Consider the following 24,541-nt stretch of genomic DNA (forward strand, 5'->3'; position numbering starts at 1 on the left):
TACCGAAAAGCACAAGGGACAGCGATGGTTTCAACGTTTGTGTTTTTAAAAATAATTATTGAAATCAAGTTTACTACTACTTAGTTACTAGTGTTTAACAATTTGCAGTCACCATGCCATTAGTACCTATAGGCTAATGCATACTGTTCCTGCGAATGATCTGGGCAAACAGGTGTTTTGATTGTGGAAAATTAATTAGTGAAATATGATTTCAGTGATTTGTTTGTCATTTGCACAATGCAGCGCCAAAGTTGAGGCCTGTTATAAAGAAAGCAAACAGAGGTGTGTAGATAGGAGTGAGCATAGAGTTTCATACATTTGCCCAGGTTCCTGACATGGAAACCAAATACACCTTTTGTATGAATCAGTAACATAGGGCGGAGGTTATTTCCCTTAACACCTAGCCCTGCATATGAAGATTTGCACGTTTCGCTATTGAAATCTTTCCCCAGCCAGTTATAATCTTATTGATAAGACATCTGGACTTGGTCCAAGAGAAACTGCCAAGTTCTGAAGCGTACTGGCCGCAGACACTTCAGGGATACATAGTAACCGGCTCGGTGTTGTGTATAAACTCCAGGTCTGTACTGTTACCAGTATATACCAACGGCTGTAATAAATGTACTCGCCCCAATGCACTGCCCTCTATGATGCCTGTTTTCCAGAGAAATCTTGCTGGCAACAATAAACCTTGTCGGACTCATTTCCACGTAATGAATGCATGAATGGATGTATCCTAAATGTCTACTTTATTTTTGAAATTCTATTTTGGTAAATTTCAATATATTTTAATTTAATGAAATATTTCGATTTTGTTTTATTTTTAAAGAAGTGTCGTCTTATTTCCAGCAATGTATTTAAAAATCTATACCACATTTTCAGATTCTGGAGGTGCCTGGTTTGCTAAGGGTCCCGTTACACATAGCGACGCTTCAGCGATCCCGACAACAATACGACCTGTAAGGATCGCTGGTGCGTCGCTACATGGTCGCTAGTAAGCTGTGAAACAGGCAGATCTACTCAACGACGCAGCAACGATCCAGCGATCCGTACAACGACCTCGGCAGTCGTTGGGATCTTGTCACACAGCAGCTATTCTGACGACTCACCTGTGACCCTGAGTTCTGCGTCACCAACAAGATCGCTCGTCGGCGTCAAACAGCGATGCATGCCGGACAGCGGGACACCAGCGATCAAAAAATGGTCTAGGACATTCGAGCACGATCAGCGATATCCAGCGGGGGGGGGGCCGGTCGCCGCTATGCGTCACACATAGTGAGATCGCTGGCGAGGTTGCTGTTGCGTCACAAAATCTGTGACATTTCAGTGATCTCGCCAACGATCTTGCTATGTGAGACCGGGCCTTAACGATCTACATTTGTGTTTTGACTTCTTTGAACCCTTTTCAGGACTATAAAACAGATACCCACTGATCTCTTTTGTATAACAGTACTATTCCATCATATTCTGATAAAGTCTCATCTCAGACTTCTATGCCATATCTACAGGATCGCTATATCTCTAATAGATGCAGGTCCCACCTGGGTACAGCAACTATTTTAAAGGGAATCTGTCAGCAGGTATTTGCTAAGTAATCTGAGGGAACAATGATGTAGGGGCTGAGACTCTGATTCCAGCAACGTGTCGCTAGGCTGCGTGCTGTTGTTTCAATAAAATCAGTGTTTTATCAGCAGGAGATTATCACTATATGACCAGGTGTCTCGTGCCATCTAGTCCTCCTGCTCTGTGTGACCCCACCCCCGCCACTGATTGGCAGATTTTTGTCAATATACCGTGTACACAGAACTGTTCATCAATAGTGTGAGTGGGGTTATACAGTGCTCAGCATTCAGAGCCCTACTACATCTGCAGAAGAGAAAACAGTGATTTTATTACAACTGTTGCATCCAGTAAGCTGGTCTCTGTCCCTATATAATGCTGCTGTCAGATGAGGTAGCAAAACCCCGGTGACAGATTCCCTTTAGTAAAGGAGCCCGGTTTCACCCTGAGGTAGCTCTCTCCATGCTATAAGAGTTCTGAAAAGGTGACATCTGCATCTATTAGACATTTATGGCAGATCCATTGTATATATTTTAAATGTTCGACATATAGACCCATTTAAGTCCAATGCAATATATTTATTTTTCATACATAGATAATATTAATAAATTAATCATTTCACATATATATTATGGTCCTGATTTAGGTATTGTAGATAAGGGTGCGTTCACTGTTTTTCTTTGAATTATTTATTATAGGAAATAATAAAGCTTAGAGGCAAAAATTAAAAAAAAAAGATAAATGCAAAGTAAAGCCAGTGAATTCTATAAATCCATCTACATGTCAAATATAAGTCGCGAATCATCCAGCCGAGCCGAACTTACAGTTTGCAGCATTGTCGCTAATTTCAACTTGAGCCTTTGGATCCCGTATGATGTCTTTCCAGTCGATGGTGTCAGTGTAACACAGCTGCTCATTCTTGGTTATATGAACGCCTCCCGCTAGAATCTCTGAAAACGGGCACAATAGGGAATAGCGACGTTAATCTAATGTGAGTGGCGCCATATTGGGAGAGTGCTGCAAACAGGTGTATATTAGGATAGTCTGTATCCACTAACCTGTACATAGAAGTGTTGACATTTTAATTTGTTCTGTTCGTATGGGAAAAAAAATGTATGCTCTTTTGTGAACAGGTTTTGTTTGCTAAAGTTTCAAACCAGTATAACCAGTGCGCTTATCCAAAGATAGAGACGTGCTCTTATTTTATCTGTTTGTCCGATAGAGCCAAAAACACAATAGTGTTGGCACAGCTCCACTAGTAGTAAAGCAATGAATACGAAAACAAAAGTCGAAAGTCCAGAAGGGAGTTTCTCAAGCGGGAATCCGTAAGGAGCAAGTAGAGGGGTCAACAATAGGGGGTGTACAGCCAGTCTGACTAATAGGACTGGCCACATGGAAGCTGGAGGGCTTGATTGCCACAGAGTTTATTGTAGGAGTTTCTCCCCACTCGGCAAGTCAGCTTGTCCCCTCAATCAGCGGCTGCTCTGGGAACGCAGAATATTTTTAGAACAATTGTCTTTTTTTGTTCTTCCCCCGACCACTGAAAATCACAATAGTTAAATTAATTCTTTTAATTCTCCCAAGCTCTAATTGACAGAGAGTGATAGATGCCTGGAGAGGTTCTCAATGCAACTACAGTCTAACGAGGGAAGGCTAAATCCAATTGTAGCTTTACATGTGGATCAGAAGAACCTTATTGTACTGCAGAGGTTGGGGAGTTTTTTTTACTCTTTAAAGGACGCTGAATGCATGAGAAAAGTCTAAAGGTCCCTGTATCATTTCTTCTATGGTTGGCCAATTAAACGCCTCATTTACACACTATAGATATAGCCTAAATTATAACTTTGTGGTCTTACAGTCATCCCAATGCTAATGTAAAGGACCAAACAGATGTACCAGACACGTCCCAGGGAGATTTTCTCTGAAAATAGCAGTCCTGTCTCTAATCGTGTACGTGGAAGCCAATATGATGCCAGCATTACTTCTCACCTCAGGTTTATGTTTTTCACGTATTTTTTAGTTTGTTTGGTTTTCGTTGCTCGTATACGCAGTGATCTATCCATCAGTGTTGGAAGACGTAACTCTCCACAAGACTGTCAGCTTTTGTGTCCATTACCATTTATCTGCTATGCATGGGTCCTCATCCTCTAACTAGAGACTTACCTGTCAGATGGTGGAAGCTTAGCTTCTGGATACCACGGGTGCCATTAACCTGATTATTAAGTATCATGTAAAGTGAATACTTGTCTTCATACAGACTCTGTCCTCGAATGACCCGCAGGTTGTCCAATGGCAAATAGGTAAAAATATTCAAGGCGATCAGCACGTATCCAGTCACTTCACGTATGGACTGAAAGTAAAGAAGAGAAATGCGCCTTACATCCAAAAAATCACATCTAAATTTATCACAACTAATTCATTGACTACAATGCAGATATTATGTCCATGAAAACAACCATGGCCTCAAAATCAGCAGTATTGCCAGGCATTGACAGGTAATATTATTAATTTGTATTTTAAGGTTAATTTTAAAATGTTTTTCCTACAGATTAAAAAAAAACAAAAAAAAAAAACTGTTTATCCTTGAACCAAAAATAATTCTTCAGTAGGACAACACACAGTCCCCATGATAGTGCCCTTTTTACGTTTATAAAAAGTTATAAAAAAAAATTGCAATTTAAATATATATATATATTCAGCATTGTGTCTGGCTGCCCAGTAGAAAAAGGCAGCCAGGTCAAATAATTAAAGATTGCAGGTATTGTTTTTGACCATGAAGTTCATACATCCAATGTTGTCTCCTGTCTCTCTCTCTCTCTCTCTCTATATATATATATGGTTTGTCCTCAGAGAACAGACGCATGGCTACAGGTGCTATTGTACTTTCTGGCACGGAAATATGTTTTTTCTTTTCCCTGTTCTTTGTTTCTTGTTTTCTTATTGTGAACAGTGATGTTTCCTCAAAATCAACTACAACTCAGCTCTGTTTCCTCCGCCAGTCCCCTGACATGAACAACTACAGTTTTGACCGAGTGTAAAAAAGCACTGTGGGGGACACAGCGCTGATATCAGAGGAAGAGAAATAAATAAAGAGGTGCCAGGCATGTATAACATTAATTTTATGCTGTACTTTGTGGCTATTAACAAGGGTTTAGCCAGTAGGGTGCAATTCATTTAAAGGGTTATTTCTAAAATAAAACGTAACACTCTGATAGGACAGAGGATAACATAGTAATCGCTGGTGGCTTGACTACTGGGCCATCTAGCTATCCCGAGAATGGGGTTCTGGATCTCAAGAACTGGATTCTACAGAGCCTCACTTTGTGGTTTATACACTCGATCTGCAGCTCCAGTCATTGTCTATGGGACTTGACTTTCTGCAGCAGTGCCATAGACAATAACTTTTTAATTTGGGAGTCTCCCTTTAAAGAATGACAGGCATCCTTATTGCTAGATAGGGCATTAATGCCAACAGCTATTCTACCATGTGATTCATCTGAATTGACCCTTGCAGAACACATTTTAGTATTTTTCTCAATTAGTTAAACCTTTATAAAAGATGGAGATTTTCTTTGAAGAGGTATTCCAACAAAATACATTTATGGTGTCTATTGGTGGTTGTGCATGTCCAGCATTATTATTATTTATTTATATAGCGCCATTAATTCCATGGTGCTGTACATGAGAAGGGGGGTTACAGGGGGCATCTTCTCCTTAACTTTCTAACAAAGAACATTGGGTCCTTCTTCTGTGATTAATGACACTTCCAGTTCTTAGACATCTACCAGACAGTTATGGAATTTCAAGTGGAAATAGCTCTAAAACTGCGCTAAACAGAACTCAGGGCATGAAATCTTTAATTATGTAAATGAGCAGTCAGAATAAGAAGATGTCATTATTAGCTGGTGAACAGATGCTAAACTACTGGAATGCAGTCTTTGTGTTTAGGGCAAGGTTGGCCATGTTCTCTTGTAGGAGCAGGAAGCCTCTCCCATTTACTGCAATACTTTACCTCCTAAACTCTGTGGGTGGAATAGGGAGGGTAAACCAGTTGTGCAATAATCAGGGGAAACGGCCGGTTAAACAGGACAGGTTGGAGCCACATTCCAATGACAGACGCATTGAACTCACTTACAGATCGCACCATTTGCTAACAAAAAAAATGACATCTGTGATCGAGGTGCTCTGTGAATATCAGAAGATGGGTGTTATTTCAACGGCTGATTACCATCTACTGCACATTGCATAAGAACAAGCTGAAAAGAAAACATCGGTCCCTGTATTTCAGTCCCTCGTATGATCACCGAGGTGTATATTACCTTTAAGAAGGATAAATCTTTGTTGTTCTCAACCAGCACAATCTCAAGATTTCCCATGACAATATGGCAGTTGTTGTACATGTTCTTTAAGGTATGGTGCTGGTACTCTGCTTCTCCAGTCACACTCAGTCCATTCATTGTGCCAGGGCAGACTGCAGAAGAAAGAGATGCAATAAGGAAACGCACTGAGGCAACCAATGCATAAAATATAGGGGGTTCCGCAACAAAATATACTTTGTGGTGCTGTCTTATGCCATTACCACCCATCCCAAGAAGGGAAGGACTAATATTCCATGCATCCTTTCTGTCTTTTGTATTAGAGAGGGACCATAAGACACCGTAGAAGTGGGATCCTATATGTTATTCATGAAGAGAAGGGATAGAGTCAGCCAGTTTTGCACAAGCCCTCAATTTGGGGATTCTATGGCGCGCAAATGACTTTACACTCTTCCGTAGAAGTAGACTGAAGATTTGTAAAATCTCTGCATTACTGTGTCTATGTATAAAAGTGAAAAATATTTGCAGCAAATTGTTAACAGGACACTGTTGGCAAGCTTTTACATGTGGCAGTAGTGGTATGGTGGTACAGACGCTTATCTCCTGCTAAAAATGATACCGCTTTTATAGCGATCAGATGTGCCAGTCCTCTGAGAAATTAAACATATAAGTCATATGCTAATGGGGCTGGAAATGAAGTGGGGGAGTGTCAATGCACTTTGATGGCTTTGTGACACGCCCCCAATGCACTTCCAGCCTAATCTGCATATAGCTTCTGCACTAGATTTCTCATGATGTGCTCTCTACAATAAGAGGAATCATTTCTATTGGAAGACAAGCACCGAAACAGACATACCACTACTTCCATAAGTTAAAGACAAGCTAACAGGTTCCCGTTAAGCATTTGGTGATACTCTTTATTATCTGCAAAATAAAATCTTGACAAGAAACAAGAAACAACAAGAAATGAGCATTGGAACATTTTCGTCTGTTTTACAATATGTCCAGGAATACTGTGAGATAAAACAGAATACAATATAGCGCACCATAGTTACATTTTAACTTTGAAGATAATCTCAATTTTTACAGGTTTATGGATCTGCTCTTTGGAGCATACAAGAGGGATTATGGTGTGGATAATAAACGACTGCTTCACAGCAAAAGGTAGAATGCTTCAGTCGGTAAGAAAGCAATAAACATTTGAAAAATGGAGGGAGGACACGTCCAATGTGCCATTAAACGAGTGCACCTTCACACGTACATGATGATTGTATCTTCCCAAGATCAAAACACATGATCCTATCTTAATAAAATGTCTCTGTGCGTAACGAGCCGACTCATACCGATCTTATACATACTGCCATTCACCTGATTGGTCAGAAATGTGTTTAACTTAAAGGTTTTAAACATAAGATATCTGGGCAACTGATTTATTAAGGATCTGCTGGATTTCCATCTGTTTTAATATGTACTTCCTTTCTCTATGAAATTACTATTCTGCATCAGCATTTCCTAGGTGAAATTCTATGCTATTCCACCTGGAAATGTATGAATAAACTGATAGGTAGTTATTACTATTCCCTTTTCATGCCCATGCACCTTCTACAACTCATTCAGATGACTTAGGAAAAAAGACAAACCAGAATGTCAATTTGCAGACACTGTTTTTGGAGTATTGCCCCTCCTCAGTGCAAAGTATGAAATCTAATTTGGCTAGGCGTGAGGCTTGAGACTGGGATCTAAGGGGTAACGTTTCTCCTTGTGGAGAGTGACATGCCTGGCCTGACATGCTAGTGTGAGAAGGATTATATGGTATGCACTGCTCCTCTGGGAGGACTAGTACTCTAGTGCCACCTATTAGAAGTAGAAATCGTAAAAGTCAATATCGACCCTTTAGCAGGCCTGGTACCTGACATGTCACTCTGCACAAGAAGAAAAGTTACTCCTTAGATTCCAGTCTTAAGCCTCTTATCTAACAAAATCAGATCTCATACTTTGCACTGATGAGGGGCAACACCCCGAAACACTGTGTCTGAAAATTGAGTTAGTGGTTTGGCTTTTATTCTAAGATATGTGGCAAGGCTCGTTAAAGGGTTGTTAATGACTTTTAGGATTGCTACTTCCAATAGGTAACACTAGAGTTCTAGTCCTCTTCTTCTCTGACGAGACAATCTGCATATTAAAAAAACATATATGTTTTTTACTGGATGCTCCTATATGGAACAGTATAGTGTATTGCTTTATTTCATACAGACAAAAATTGTGCACCGTGATGTATGCTGGTCAGACAGAGACTAAATGGATAAGTTTAGGCCCGGCGCATACTGCAATAATAAATTGCTTCTCTAAAAACAAGAACTGAGGAGTTTACACTTTAAAGAATTTTTGCACCTTTGCTCTAAAAAGCAGGTTAGGGATTTCTTCAGTGCTGTGTACCCACCTCCTAGAAGTTAACCAGCTATCTGATCTGCTAAGTGATTGAGGTCAATGCTCAGTAGGACAAGCGCACCAGTCTGACATGCACCCACAACATTAGGTAATTTAGTAGAGAAATTATCCGGTATATTGTGTTTTTACAGCTGTGTATGGTAAATTTCCCAGCTGCAGGTCTATGGAGTAAAACAAATGGGCCATTTTACCCACAAATATTTTTTACAATCCTAAACAATATAGGTACACAGTCTAATTATGGAAATGGCCCCCTTGTATTTGGCCCCCATTTACTCTTCATTTTTTCTTTGCTCTTGTTAATACTGAAAAAAAAATATGAGAGACGCTCAATGACAGATAGGGGTGATTTTCCCCTCCAGACGTAGAACTGGGAAAGGTCAGCCATTAGAAAGGATCCAAACAAACCCAGGAACACTGACAATCGGCCAAGCAATGCTGCCCCCGCCTCTGCCTATCCTGGAGAGAATGGCTTCTCTCTGTGCCGGACACAATGTGTCCTTCTCTGCAGCTGGACACAGCATCTCATTGTGCCTCGGGCAGGAATTTAATGGGGGACTCTAAGGGCAGGGTCCTTAAAGGAGGGAGATTTGGATTCAAAACAGTCACGTATTTCTTAAAACTCTAAAATACTGAATATTCACTAGTATTGCTCAATGCACCACTTGTATTATGCACACGCATGTACAGAACATGTATGCAGCTCTGGCTATACGAGAAACATCCATGTATTGATGATAGCCATGTGTTCCTCCTTCAATGTCACATATAACAAAGTCTACATCACTGTTACACAATCACATACTTATTACATTTAACAAAAAGCCTTTTGTAAAAGTCAAAATTCAATTATAAGTCACCATTCTGCTAGACAGATAGGCTAAATATTTTCAGCCCCCATTGGGCACAAGCCCCGATGTCTTTATAAAAAATTGCAGGTCATAGAAACTCAACCATAGCGAAGCCTTCAAAAGCACTGAGTCCCCCTTATTACAAGAAACCCTCTGCCCAAACAAAGCATCTGTTTTGTATGCCAGTGTACGAGTTTAGTAAGTCATTGACGGGAGGAGTATCAATCAGCGCTATATGGTCATGCCTACAGGCAGAAGAGGGTGAGACACGGGGTTCTTCCTGCCAATCCTGTATGTGATCATGATTTACTTTACCAAGTGATGACAACACGGCATGGGCTATAAGTAAAATCTAAATGATTAATGTGACTTACGGTACACAGAACTACATGAGACAAACTGCAAAATACTCTTTATCTAGAATTTGCCTGGGCTTATCGTGCCCATTGCCGTACACTTTAGCAGCGTAAATCCACGAGAGAAACATTAGATAATGAGATTGTCCAAACAAACAAAATGATCCTGAAATGCACTTAAAATAGTAAGTTATACATTGTACTAATATACCTTAGAATAACAAGGTGCCTTGTTCTTTAACAACTTCACTCCTAGGCAATTTTTCATTTTTGTGCTTTAGTTTTTACCTCTTCAACGTCTAAAAACCCTTAACTTTTTTTTATTCTTCCATCGTCATAAGAAGTTTTGTGGGGTTTTTGGCGGGCAAAGTTGTAGTTTTGAATGACACAATTAATTTTACTCTACAAGATACTAAATAAGTAAGTGTGGAGAAATAATGAGCATGTGCAATTCCGCAATTAATTTTGGGGTTATCTTTTAAAGGCACTCATTGTATGGTAACGTATACGGTACATGGCAGCATGATTCATTAGATCACTAAAATTACGGCGATATCAATGTTGATTATATATTTTTTCTTAATTTAAGCAGTGAAAAAAGTCGAGAAGTTTGTAAAAAATAATGCTGGTTTGCGTCGTCATTTTCTAAGACCCGTAACGTCTTTACCATCAATGGAGTTGTGTGAGGGCTTGTTTCTTCCGTTGTGAGCTGATGTTTTCATTGATCACATTTTGGCTTCCATAATATATCTTGATCACTTTTTAGGGTACATTCCCACGTTCAGCGGTTTTGACGCTGCAGAATGTCCACACCATTTCCGCACCTATTATGCAAATTAGTAGACACGCATTTACGTTTTTTACACATTCGGATTTACCCCATTAATGCAAGTCTATAGGGAAAATCTGCAGGAGAAATTGGCATGCTGTGGATCTGAAAGATGCGCCGCATGTCAGTTTCCGCCAGTGATCTGTAGGTGCACACAGACGCACAGTGGACATGGGATTTCTAGAAATCCCATCCACTATGCTGTAACATCTGGCCACTGCGCTTTTGACGCTGCAAATATATGCAGAGTCAAAAACCGCAGCAAATCCTGAGCATGGGAACGTACCCTTATTGTGTTTTTTAGGGAGGTGTGGGGAGTGAAAACAATACATTTCTGGCATTTTGATTTTTTTGTTATGTCTTTTACTAAATGGGTTAATTCATTTTATTATTTTATAGATTCGGCTTTTATAGGTGTGGTGATATAAAAAAAGTTTTATTTATTTTTTTAATGGGGAAGGAAAACCGCAGGCAGCATGAATTGCAGTCTGACTACATGATCGCAGCCAGGTATATGAGAAAATATACTTTGAAAATCCAGCTAGGCACCACAGCCAGAGGCAAGACTAATCCAATTTTGCACGCCCCTGGCCTGCTGTCCTCAGATGACTGACAGATTTCTCTGCTATAGATGACTGACAGACTTCTCTTTCATGTGTACATAGGGAGAGACCTGTCAATCACCTGTAGGGGTGCTGGGAAGGGCCGGTCCATGGGGAAGAGCTGAAGCATTTTTGAGAAAAATACACCAGGTTGCATTTATGCTGTGATCCATGCTGCCTGTAGTTTGGGAAGCATAAATCACCTGACAGCTTTTCTTCAAGAATTCAGATTAAAGCAATTCTTTGTAATGTGATGGGCATTCTTGCTTTATCTGGTATTCATAAAGTATAGGCTAGTGTAATAGAAAGTATGATACGTTTTATTACTATGTTTTTTAATAATTAGTTAGCACTGATACACACAGTATTAATCTCATCCTTCGCAGAAGTTAATTAACTGTAAACAACATATAAAGTGTATTACTGGTGAGAGGCATACCGGGGGAGTCTCTGAATGCTCTATCCCCCACCCGAGCTGGATGACAGCTGACAAATAAGATTTGGAATGTCAGACATGGCTATTTCATGGATATTTCTCTACTCTCCAGCTCATCACATCCTCCCCGGTATCATTATTTCATGCAGTCAGCTATGGCCTGTTCTAAATAATTACAGCACAGATCACCATAATGACTGAATTAACTTATTAGGAAAAATGTAAGTAATATACAAAATTCACACGAATTTCCTTACAATCTGGTGCTAACAATTTGGCACAGATATTACAGCCAAATAGCAACTTCAAAAGGTTGAAAAGGTGTTGCAAGTCACAAATTAGATGTCACGGTCACGTGTGTCTGGATGCAGCGAGTACCGCAAGGTGAACCCATATGACACACGTGACCCTGGATACCCCGCCTCCAGTTGGGCGAATTTAAATAATAAGACATGCAGCTGGATACACCGCCTCCAACTGGCGAATTTAGGTATTACACGTATTTATACAATAGTCTGGAAACCCCGCCTCCAGTAAGGCGAATTTAAATAATAAAGGGGAACCTGGGTAACATTAACAATGGTGGGCCCTGCGATAGGGAATAGGGACATGGAGACTTCCTGCACTCCCCTGAGCCAGAGTCCCCGCACTCCTAACGTTCCCTATGCCGGTTCCGCACCGGGCGACGCACAGGAACCTCAAAACCCTGACTCGCCCTGACCCTAAACCCTCACTAGGGAATTGGTCGGTGTGGAAACTAATCCCACCACTGCACTAAACATACACAAGGGAAAATGACAATACAGGGGGAACACCACTTAGCTTTGCTCTGTTGCGTACGCTCCTAGCAACAGAGCCCACCACCTGTGTGCATCTTCTCCTCCCCCCGGATCCATCACCATAACCGGATCCATCACCATAGTGCAGCCTTGGAGCAGAGTCCACCACCAGTTGCAGCTGCCCAGTAAACAGAGTCCCAAAGATGAGTCCAGCTTCTGCCAAAAAGTCCAGCATGCTTGAGTCCAGTTTTCAGCAACCAAGTCCAGCATGCTGAGTGCAACTCTCACCATCGTCGCCACTCCACCAAGCCATGCAAGCACCTCCTGCTGACACCATAAACTGCGACTCCACCACGCCATGCCAGCCCTCCATGCAGACTCCATAGCTGACTCAACCCCTCTGGCTGGGCTGCCCAGGACTCTCATTCAGCTCCTTCTTTCACCCAGGCTTCCTTGAGAATGACTAACTCACAATATCACCAACAGTGAACAAACACACCTGAGCTCTTTTATAGAGCCTCACACCTGATTTGTAATTAAGTGCACATTAAACCAAAGAAACTAAAAGGCACTACCGCTCACCACCACCAGGGCAACTTAGAATGAACGACACCACGTGTAATAATTCTAATGGCCACCGGGGGCAATCAACCCACTTTGGCACCAAACCAAAGGAAAAAGGTCACTTTGTCCATTTACTTGTCAGATCCACCTTGGATCATGACATTAGATGAGTGGAAGAATAAAGAGTATTTCATGAATTGCATAAACAATAACCTGATTTTATTCTACTATATTCTAGTAGTGTTGGAATCTGTAGGTTCACTACCTGGTTGTATGTAAACTATACACACCTGAAGACCCCCAGACCCATTAAAGTTGGCAAAGCCTATGGGTTCCAGCAACCATCCAATGTGTCGTGGGGTCATGTCACACTTCTGAGAGCTGATGTCCAGTGAAAGATTGGGCACCAGACAGTATCTGACGGCGGCTTTTTTCGCACTTCTCATAGATCTCATCTATTCTTGGACAGCCTGTATGTGTATGGAGAGGTCACCTAAGTTAGCTTTTGAGCTTTTGGCCAGGGAACTGAGAGATCCTGTTTGCTGAGCTGTACAATTCTGAGCCGTCTTTTGAACAATTGGTAGGGGCTCAGATCCCAATCCTGTCCTCCCAGCCGTGATTAATATAGGTACACTTTAACGCACCGCTCCAGCGCTTGTTTTTTCAGTGCTGGAGTGGTGCTATTGACATGAGGTTCTTGACGCTAATCTTATATATGCCCACCACCATCTTCACCTATTATCGGCGCTGCTCAGGTCCTACGGTGCCATCTCGTGACAGACACTTTTGACTGACCAGAAATCAGACATAATGGTCACAAGCTCTCAATGCAAGTGTATGAGAGGCAGAATTAGGCTCAGACTTGCATTGAAAAATTATGAACATAAGGATGAGTGACCTCATGGAGATCAACATCCAACACTGCGGAGACACCATCACATGTTTCTCAACGCAGTGATCTAGAGCAATGCCCCCATCCCTTATGGGAAATATGCAAAAGCATGTAAATCAACAGCCGCGGAGACACCATCACATGTTTCTCAACGCAAGCAATGACTAGCCAGGTCTTTCCCCGGGAAGGAACAACCACGGGAAGGGCAGTCTCCAATGAAGGAAACCACCTATGCCAAAACATGGTATCCATCCACAGACAGCTGTTTCAGGGTATTGCCCCTCATCAGTGTGGAGTAGGAAACTGGCTAGTAGGAGCAATGCCTAGTGAAAGGCTATGAACATAAGGATGAGTGACCTCATGGAGATCAACATCCAACACTGCGGAGACACCATCACATGTTTCTCAACGCAGTGATCTAGAGCAATGCCCCCATCCCTTATGGGAAATATGCAAAAGCATGTAAATCAACAGCCGCGGAGACACCATCACATGTTTCTCAACGCAAGCAATGACTAGCCAGGTCTTTCCCCGGGAAGGAACAACCACGGGAAGGGCAGTCTCCAATGAAGGAAACCACCTATGCCAAAACATGGTATCCATCCACAGACAGCTGTTTCGGGGTATTGCCCCTCATCAGTGTGGAGTAGGAAACTGGCTAGTAGGAGCAATGCCTAGTGAAAGGCTATGAACATAAGGATGAGTGACCTCATGGAGATCAACATCCAACACTGCGGAGACACCATCACATGTTTCTCAACGCAGTGATCTAGAGGATGGATACCATGTTTTGGCATAGGTGGTTTCCTTCATTGGAGACTGCCCTTCCCGTGGTTGTTCCTTCCCGGGGAAAGACCTGGCTAGTCATTGCTTGCGTTGAGAAACATGTGATGGTGTCTCCGCGGCTGTTGATTTACATGCTTTTGCATATTTCCCATAAGGGATGGGGGCATTGCTCTAGATCACTGCGTTGAGAAACATGTGATGGTGTCTCCGCAGTGTTGGATGTTGATCTCCATGAGGTCACTCATCCTTATGTTCATAGCCTTTCACTAGGCATTGCTCCTACTAGCCAGTTTCCTACTCCACACTGATGAGGGGCAATACCCCGAAACAGCTGTCTGTGGATGGATACCATGTTTTGGCATAGGTGGTTTCCTTCATTGGAGACTGCCCTTCCCGTGGTTGTTCCTTCCCGGGGAAAGACCCGGCTGTTGCATTGAAAAATGACCTGTGTCACGCTGCAGCAAACTCCAAAATGCTGCAATAAAAAAAATGATACAGTGCTGCTATAAAGGTAATGCATGCACAAGAGAATGCACATCCAGCATTGTCGCATATAATTATATATATAAATACAAACACTACTCAATATTTTACACACACCCAACTACAGTTTTCAGGATGTTCTTTCATGTCCTCTCCAGACCAAGTTAAGCCCTGAGGTACGTTCTTTTATAGAATGCTGTCTCTTTAAGGGTTTGGTGGCATTCCTGGGTCAACAGATAAGGAATGGGTCTCTGTACAGTGTCCCTGTTTGTCCTCCAATGGAGGTGACAGGAAAACAGAGCAGACCTTGTCTACTTTCCAGGCCTCCTAAGTACTGGCAAAAAACAGCAGGAGAGATTAAACCCTTCATCTTTGTGTTACTCACGCAGTGTCGGATGTGGTTTACCATCTAATTAATTTCTCTGCACAGTAGCCAAACGCACAACTGAAGCAATGGGACTCTATATGACAAAGGGCAGTCTGTGCTCAGGCTCTCCTGGGTGGAAGCCATCCTAATAGATAGAGGTATAAGAGGTAAACATTAATGACCCTAGGACAGAAATCCGTTGGCCACATAATCTTTAGCACCTACAAGCATACATGTTTCACTATGAGCTCATGTCTTTCTCTGTGTAATTAGATTAGGTTGAATGACATCTTGGCATGAGGATTGTGCCTAAAGCCCAAAGGAGTCTGAATGAAAATCCTTACCGTAGTTTTATTCTATACCGCACACAGAACATATAGATTCTATTCTCATGCTTTCATAAGGCCCCCCATTTGTAAGGCTCATTTCCCCAAGTACACATGCCTTAGTTCAGGGGCGGACATATCATTGGTGCAACCTGAGCAGCTGCACACGGGTCCAAGAGGTAGTGGGGCCCATTTCCACCTCAAAAGCATTACGATGGGCAATTGGACTGCAAAGGGCCCATATATTTTTCTTGTACACAGGTCCTCTTCTGTCTTTGTCTAAATCTGCCAGTGCCTTACTAGTCTATACTATCATATTATTCAAACTTTGCTGTAATAGAAATCAACCAATCAGAATAGAGAGAGCTGCAGGGGTACAGATAAAGCATCAGTCTAGACCAATCATTAGACAGGAGGTGTGTCTCAGACTACCTCAAACTCCCTGCAGGCACTGTAGCGAAGCCTTAGTCATGGCTGTAGTAAGAGGCACCTACATATCGTACTGGATAAGATAGTCATTTTCATATGTTATTGCTACTGTTCAGAAGTTTTGACCGTGCGTGGGGAAGAAGGTTGAGGTATTTATGGCATAAAGATCAAAGATTTGGTGATGTGCAACTCTAAGTATAAACTGGTAATGGACCAATAAAACAAGGAGGAAAGCTAATTAATGACACTCTTCCCTCCACTCCAGGTTTCTAGTGAATGGCCAGTACTGGTCCACAATATTTCATGGAAGATTGAATTACAAGGGCCTTATAAATACGCTCGAATTTTACTTGCCCTAAAGTACCAAAGGACTTGCAAACCATGACTTGCAGCACATCCATGGATGAAGAATATATATATAAATCTCCAAGTATGCAATCTATGGACAACATATTGATTATGAAAACCATCAGTGACCTCACTAAAAACACTGGCCCGCTTTACTCCTACTGGAATGACTGGTCGCCGGATCACGTATGAAATGAGTCATGTAACTCGTCTACAAGAACTTGTTGGTTCACCGATCAAACTCTAAAAAAATACGTCTTCTTTTTCAAGCTCAATAATGGGTTGTCACATTGTTACTACACAGGAAAATATGAAAAAAGCAACAAAAAGCCTTTACAACCTTAAAATACACACAATAGCCGTGGTCCGACAAACAAGAGCTGAACACGCCTTTCCAGACTCCTAGCTGCACCTGCAGTTTCGCCTTGTTTTTTTTCTCTTCACTTAAAGAAAAATCTATCTGGTTATGTCTGTGCTGTTTATAAGTGTTCTGTACCCTTTATATTCCCCCAGTGCAAATGCCAATGACACAGTCATTAATCATTCACATGCTTGTATTGATTAAGAGCTCTTTGTAACAATGGGAGCTATTGAAAATGCAGTGAAAGTTGGAATGTTTTGCTGTGCTGTGCTCCACAAGTTCATAGTCAACCACAAATTCATTCTGGAAATGGACAAGTATTAAATAGTCCATTCTGATAACTATTGTATTAACAAGCAAGCCAGTAATAACACTATACTGAGGACATTCCCACCTACTCAGTCTGGGCAGATTCTTGCCACATACCATCCATACCCAGATGCCAACAGCCTATTAGAGAAACACATGTCTCCAAGTGTACGTAGCTGTGACCCAGGGAGAAAGTAATTCTATAGCGATGCTGGCAATGGGTGTGGGAATTCCCTTATAATACCTAGGTCATTTTTCAGATACTACTATCATAAGTATACATTTCGCGTTCCATAATGGTTATTTTTGGATTAGTGCTGGTATACAGTACTCAAGGGAGGGGAATTTATTTTCCTTCTTTTATTTAATGTGCATTGCTCTACATTCGCTTAGGTCCCTGCTCAGTTTACAACACAATTTCCCTTCTCGGGAACATTCACACTGATACACACACAGTGGGGCTTAGTGAACAGACAGCCCATTGACCTTCTCATATATGTCAGATCAATAATGTGGAGCTAGCAGTAACTGGGAAAAAAATCCAAACTCCACATAGTAGTCATGATCAAAGCTACAGAACCTTTCCAAAATTTTGCAGTGACAGTTACATTTTTTATTTTTAGCGATCTTCAGCTTGATTTCGAGCCATGGCGACTTGATAACTTAACGATCTGTAGGAAGATTGATCTTGTGCAAGTCTAGATAGGTTCACCAGGGTCTCCTCCTCCGTTATCCATCTTCTCCAGCCATTGGGTTGCTGGTCTATCTCTTCATCTTGTTCCTTCTATTCTACTGACCATGATGTCCTTCTCCAATGATTGCTCTCTTCGTATGATGTGTCCAAAGTAGGCAAGTCATAGCTTGGTGATCATTGCTTTGAGTGATAAGTCTGGCTTGATTTGTTCCAAAATTGAACTATTTGTTCTATTTCTTCTTACCATCCATGGTATTGATAACATCCTTCTCCAGCAACACATTTTGAAGGTGTAATTTTTACATACATATACCTATTTTTATACCTCCTTCAGGTTTGTCTTTTTCCTGCCTTGTTGAATGTATGGTCTTTATGTTCGGGTACAAAATGAATGACCATTGTATATCTATACCTCCGACCTGTGCTAGTGCCTCCATGATTTATAATAGTACTGTAAAAGAATGTGAAACATGAGACACGAGTATTGTGATATTATTATTTCATAGCTTTTATTTCATTTTCTAAAATCTAATATTTTCTACTTCCTTGACCTACTTATACAAAATACCACTGAAATTTGAATCCATTTGATTCTTTTAGGTAAAATTTACCTGCAGTTACGGTAATTTATGGTGCAAATGAACAGAATGACTTTTGCTTCAGCACATCTACCTATATGGTTTGGAGGACAGGTTACATGCTAAAAAGGACACAACAAGTTCCCTTTAAACATCATTAGGGTATGATGGATCCAATTTTTGCAAAATGGTATCCCACCAGTGCATAGTGTATACAACACAGGGATCTATGAGTAACATATCAAACTATATGTTAAGTAGTGTGTTAACTAAATGTGAACAGAGCCTAGAGGGTTGTGCACGGAGACGGAAAAACACCAATAAGAAATCTAACACAAAAGTTAACTTTGATTTGCCTCTATTTTAAATCGGAGGCGTACGGTACAATGGAGGCCATATGTACCTTTATGGCTGTTCTAACACAGCTCCCTAGAAAACATCAATGCTGATCCCATGACAAAACAATCAATCTCAGAAGAGATTAGTCTTCATGACGAGGCTGAACAGTTTGCTATTCATTAATTTGGCCACAACATACTCTGTTCCTGAGATTACTGCAAGAGTTTGTGTACAAAGTACAACTGAAGTCACTAAAAGACATTGTGTTGAGTTTCAACGTTCTGAAACCTATGTTTGTTGCTATGTAGTAGCAGAAATCACTGTAACAATTATCACAAGCACCTTCAATATGTACAGTAGTCACAAACATTTTCTGAAGGTTGGAAATTCCAAAAAGCAATTCTTGACAAGGCATACCTGTTCATTTTAAGCCATTCTAGGTGATACCTGATGAAGCTGCTTGAGAGAATTTCAAGAACGTATAAAAATTGTCATCAGAGTAAAGTTGGAGGGGGGGACTATGAGGAATCTAAAATTTAAAGGGTTATCACAAAAATAAAACAAAAAAACAAAATAAGGAATCCTAACCATAGAATCGGGAATAACTTGCTGGGAGTTCAACCTCTGGAACACCTTAGAACTTTGGGAACGGAGCTCTGCAGGCTTGTCCTGAATGAAGCATAGGTGCGCATACGCATCCCAGACTCTATTTATTGTCAATCAGGCTACTGATTGCAGCTCTCCACTAATCACATAGACAATAAATGAAGTTCTAAAGCCTCAATCTCGGGATCACTGGGAGTCTAGCGGTTGGAGCCCCAGTGAGCAGCAAGTTATCACCTATCCCATGAACTAGGGATACCTTGATTTTTGAGAATAACCCTTTACCACATATTGTAGTTTGTTTCATGTGTCTTTAATACTTGTTATCATGTGTGTTCCTTCATTTCTTTGCTGCCTCCAGTAGGAATCTACAATGTGCATATTCCAATGAGAACAAGCAAAACCCTTGCATGAACAGGTGTGTCCGAACCTTTTACCAGTACTATACACTGGGAAAAATATACTGGAAGCACTTGCACTTCTTAAACATTTTGAGCGCTCTAATGATCTTGGCTTCCAAATACTGATGCAAAATACTGACAAAGTATACTAACATGTGAAAGTTGCCTAAGGGTCATTTTCAGATATACATCAGAATCAGATCAGAAAATTCTAACTCTTCAGCCAAGGATAGATCATGTGCACTTATTGTCCGGGATATCTCCACAGTATCTCAATGCCATTTGGCAAAATGTTACTTATTTTGCTGATGCTTTTTTACGCTGAAGAAATCTGGATATGAAGCTATTCCAACTCACGAGCAGGAAGCTTCATGGTGCAATTGTTCATCAGGTTCATTACTAACTTTGGAAAAAATAATAATCTTATTCTAAACCAATGGTCTCCAACCTGTGATTATAAAACTGTAGTGGAACTACAACTCTCAACATTGTACCACTCTCAAAGCATTAGCTTAAAAGGGTTGTCCATTAGTAGGACAACCCCTTCTCATACCTCACGCTTGGCCCCATTAAAATATAAAAGCTTATACTCACCTCATGTGCCAGCGCCGTTCCTGCGGTGTCGGCACTCGCTCTACCTGGGGTTCCAGTGTGGTTTTTGTGTCACGTGACCCTGTCGATCAATCAGCGCTGGTGTCACTGTCTCCGCCTTCGGACAAATTGAGCATGAAGAGGAAGTCTGGGCTACAGCTGATCTCAGACTTCCTCTTCATGATCAATTTGACAGAAGAGGGAGACAGTGACGCCAGCACTGATTGGGTGCCGGGCTCATGTGTCACAACAACCGCACGAGAGCCCGTGGATAACGAGTGTAGACACCACGGGAACAGCACCGGAACGGGAGGTGAGTATAGACTTTTTATTATATTGGGGCCAAGCGTAGGGTATGACAAGGAGTTGTCCAAGGAGTGGACAACTTCTTTAACTTAAAATGGTTGCCTCATGCTGTCAAATTGCAAGAGTGCTTGTAAAAATGAGCAACTTGGTATATTTACCTCTGATTAAAAATCCTCTCTGTTCTGATGAATGGAGGGATTTATACTGCTGTAGTGTACTACTTATTGCTTGGGTTTGGCATCTTCAGTGCCTCTGCACATCTCCAATGCTGCAAATGCAAAGTTGCCTCTCCTGGCTGCATTGGAGAACATACAGTACAGACTAGTGGCGGTCCGAATGGTCAGTCTTCATGAGCACCCCACACACTCACAGGACAGGCAGGAAGCCGGGAGGCAGAGGAGTGTTGCATTCATGAAGAAAAAAGATGGAACATCCCCTTTTAATAAAAAAAGGTAATATCTTAAGGGGAACCTGTCACATTCAGAAATTATATTTACCTGCAGACATAGAGTTAAAACTGAAGGTAAATAGCATTTAAAGCCTGCTTAGTGGAGCAGCAACTATTGAGAGAAAATGGAGCAGCAGTTCATTTCTAGTCAAGGGGTGGAGGGGGTGCTGGGAGCTGTTGCGATATGATCACTCCCTTGCACATTGATTGACAGCCTGGTATGCACATACACACGGCAGAGGAGGCTGTCGATAATAGTGCAGAGGATTGTGTAGTGAAGTGGTACTGTAACCCTTCCCAGCACCGCCCCGAAAAGGCTGCAGGGAGAATAAGGGTATGTGCACACAGTGTCTTTTTTAGGTGGGTGCACTCAGGAAACCATCTGCAAAAGCTCTTAAACAATGCTAAAAAGAATGAACATATGAATAGGAATGTCGTAAGAACTTGGCTGTGCATAACTTCAGTCTTTTGGAGCTTCATTTGAACCCTTCAGGCTTTGAAAGCCATGAAGTAGCTAAAAGAAGTGACCTGACCATTGTTCAGGTGGCTTCCTCTCGGTCACTGCCGATGCGTTCCTGAAGCTTCTTCCTTCAGCGAAACTCAGCAGATAAACATGCACCTTTAAGACATACATATCCTTAAACTTAATTTTCTCCCTAGTGATTAATCTTAAGTCTGCAGGTAAATAGTTTCAGAATGTGAGAGGTTCCTTTTAACTTACTGAACATTTAGAGAATATAGCGTGTAATATATTGGGCTTTCATCACTTTCAATCATTGCTGATGCCTTTCAGCTTATAAATAATGGTTATACTATTAGATATCAATGTATAACTCGAGTTACAGCGATGTGATCATGTTATTAGGTGTAACGTTATCAGTTCTACTTTATACAAATTTGACACCATCACTTGATTATTCAGCATTAGATCCAGAGTTACAGTTACAACTCAGTTATTTAAGGCAATAGCACTACCCACACTGCAGATTTTATGGATAGTTGGCATCTTATACATGTGTTCATGCTTTCTTTCTACATAGTGAATAGGATGATCTCATTCAATAAATGTGCTGTCTGAGTATTTCTACCACAGATCAGGGTGGGGGTGAGGTGTGTTCATATCACAAGTTGTGATGAATGACAGCTGGAATTTTGCACTATCGCTTTGTGTTAGAAGAACAACATTCTCCCCTGACGCCGTGCGTAGGAAAGCTAGTGTGGCCTCCCAAGAGGATTATAACTACAGGATCTGTATATAAGGCCTCATTCAGATGGCAGTGATATTTCATGTTTACAAAACAGTCCGAGTTCCATCAGTGTTTGGTCAGTGCATCAGTTTTTACAATCAGTGCTTCATCCATGATTTTCACATTAAAAAAATACATCAGTTACCAAGCTTCTCCCACACATTGCAATGTTAATGACGGATGGCACACAGACTACAAGCTGATGCCATCCATGTGGTGTCCGTGATTTTCATGGACCCACAGACTCATACCGGTAATTTTGATCTGCAATAAGGATCAAAAACGAACAAGACGACTATATTTTTTTGCATCCATCTCAGTCAGCAGAAGAACATGGCCATGTGAACAGCTCCATAGATTATAATGGGTACATGTTCTAGTCTTGAAACTCAAGGCTAGAACAAGGGCCTGAAAAACGGATGTCTGAATAAGTCATAAAGCGTAATATAGCTGGCTGCAGGTATATAGCTAACTCTCTCATTTAGATGTGACCGTTTGAGTTTCATCAGTGTTTTTTTTTTAAATTAGATTTAATTAATGTTTGGTCAGTTTGTCAGTTTTGACTATCAGTGATTTTCCCGTATGCCTCCAAAAATGCTTCCTCTACGCCTGACAAGTTAAAAATGACAGCATCTGGAATGCCTGCAGATGTCATCCATCAGAGGTCTGTGATTTCCACGGACCCATAGACTTGTGTGGGAAATTCTATCTGTGATTCAAAAACAGATATGTCTCAGTGATTTTTTTTTTGCGGCCTTACATGGGTTGCTATAACTGGGGTATATATCAGCATGAGCATGAAGTTGGAAAGCAAAACGAAATGGCACTTGGAGGAGCGCTGAGGCTATTTCTTTAGGGTTTAGCCTCAGAGAGAACACAACCTCCCATTAATGACCTCTTCTGACTTGTCTATGGAACCTAGGACTTGACCTAGGAACCTTCCTTCAAATAAAGGTAAAGCATCCAAGGATGTGTCCTCAAATGTATCACCAAAGTGTTTGCCAAATTATTAGAGTCTTGAAGTTGTAATAAAACAGAAAGTGAGATTTAATCTATATTATGAGCCTCCTAGAACACATTCATTACCTGTTACCTCTACAGATTGACAGGTGACTGGACCAGAAGAAGAGCCGAACATTACCTGCTCACCAGAAGTGAATATGATTAAAGCCCTTGGTGAACAAATCTAAACCCATTATCCCATATATGTGGTAACAGTTAGGAAACGGTTTAGGACACCAAAAAAAAGTAAGGAATAATTTAATACATAATAAAAGATATTGTAGAAATAAGGCCAGCTTCACTGTTTGTCACTCCCAGTTTAAGTAGGACTACAATGTCTGGACCGGCCTTGGGATTCTGACCTGAACTCATCAGCCTCATATACATGTATGAGAGGGTGTTGAATTTAGATTAGGAGACCTGTGGCCAGTCAGGACATTGCGGTCCATACTTAGACTGTGTGTGACCGGTCTAAAACTGGTTATCATATTTGAAAAGGCGCAATGCCAATAAGTGTACATCAATAACTTTATTCAAAACATTACTGACATATTTTATTCTTTCGACAGCAGAAATGGGTAAAAGCAGAAATTGAAAATTGTTCAAAATACCAAAGTTGATAGACAGATGAATATAAACCAATGTTGAAAATAAGTTAAAAATTCTACTAGTGGAATACACAGCTTCACAGACGTTATTTGCTATGTTATGTGGTTAGAAGGATAAACTTGCTTGTGCCAACCACGAAAGAAAAGTCATGCTAGCATAGAAGTCTTCACAAGCTGAAACAAAAGAATTAGGTAGCTGGTTAAGGATCTCCAGTGAATGGAGAACGTTCTGTTTCAATAGTCTTCCGGGAGGTCTATGATTTGCCTCCGAAATAATTTTAAATCAATTGCTTCCTTGTACTAAAGCCAGGTCCTAATAAACATGCTTTTTTACATTGTAATCCTTGTGGGGCTAAGGAACTTCTTAAACCAAGCTTGAGTTGTGACTTCATAAAAGACCAATGATTCAGATACAGACAGGGGGAGGGTGACCAAGCTCAGCCAGGGATCCATTGTGGCTGGGAGGGTAAAAATAGACAAGAGGATGCAGAATGTGTCACTACTACAAAGTGCCTTTTGAGTAAAGGGGCCCCCCTTGGGTTGACTTTGAAAGTCTACAGACAGTGGAAAGCCAGCACAGCTGATTGAAAACCTTATCGGCTCCTCCTGTCTGGTCATTCATCAGATTTCCTAATTCTCACAATAAAACTTCATCCTTCCAAGATAACACAATGTGTGCATG

The 24,541-nt window shown here is 41.1% G+C and overlaps 1 protein-coding gene across 1 annotated transcript in view; it reads right to left on the bottom strand.

The window, feature by feature from the left end:
• ERBB3 (erb-b2 receptor tyrosine kinase 3) overlaps positions 1-24,541 on the bottom strand; it is an 87,642-nt gene that overhangs the window by 37,172 nt on the left and 25,929 nt on the right. Inside the window, exons 2-4 of the mRNA XM_073552188.1 lie at positions 5,880-6,031; positions 3,724-3,910; positions 2,385-2,510 (exon numbers count right to left, since the gene is read on the bottom strand). Coding sequence (XP_073408289.1) covers positions 2,385-2,510; positions 3,724-3,910; positions 5,880-6,031 — 465 coding nt within the window. The remainder of the gene's footprint in view (positions 1-2,384; positions 2,511-3,723; positions 3,911-5,879; positions 6,032-24,541) is intronic.

The sequence above is a fragment of the Dendrobates tinctorius genome, unplaced genomic scaffold (assembly GCF_039654945.1).
Source record: "Dendrobates tinctorius isolate UK_male_01 unplaced genomic scaffold, ASM3965494v1 ptg000187l, whole genome shotgun sequence".
NCBI classification, from domain to species: domain Eukaryota; kingdom Metazoa; phylum Chordata; class Amphibia; order Anura; family Dendrobatidae; genus Dendrobates; species Dendrobates tinctorius.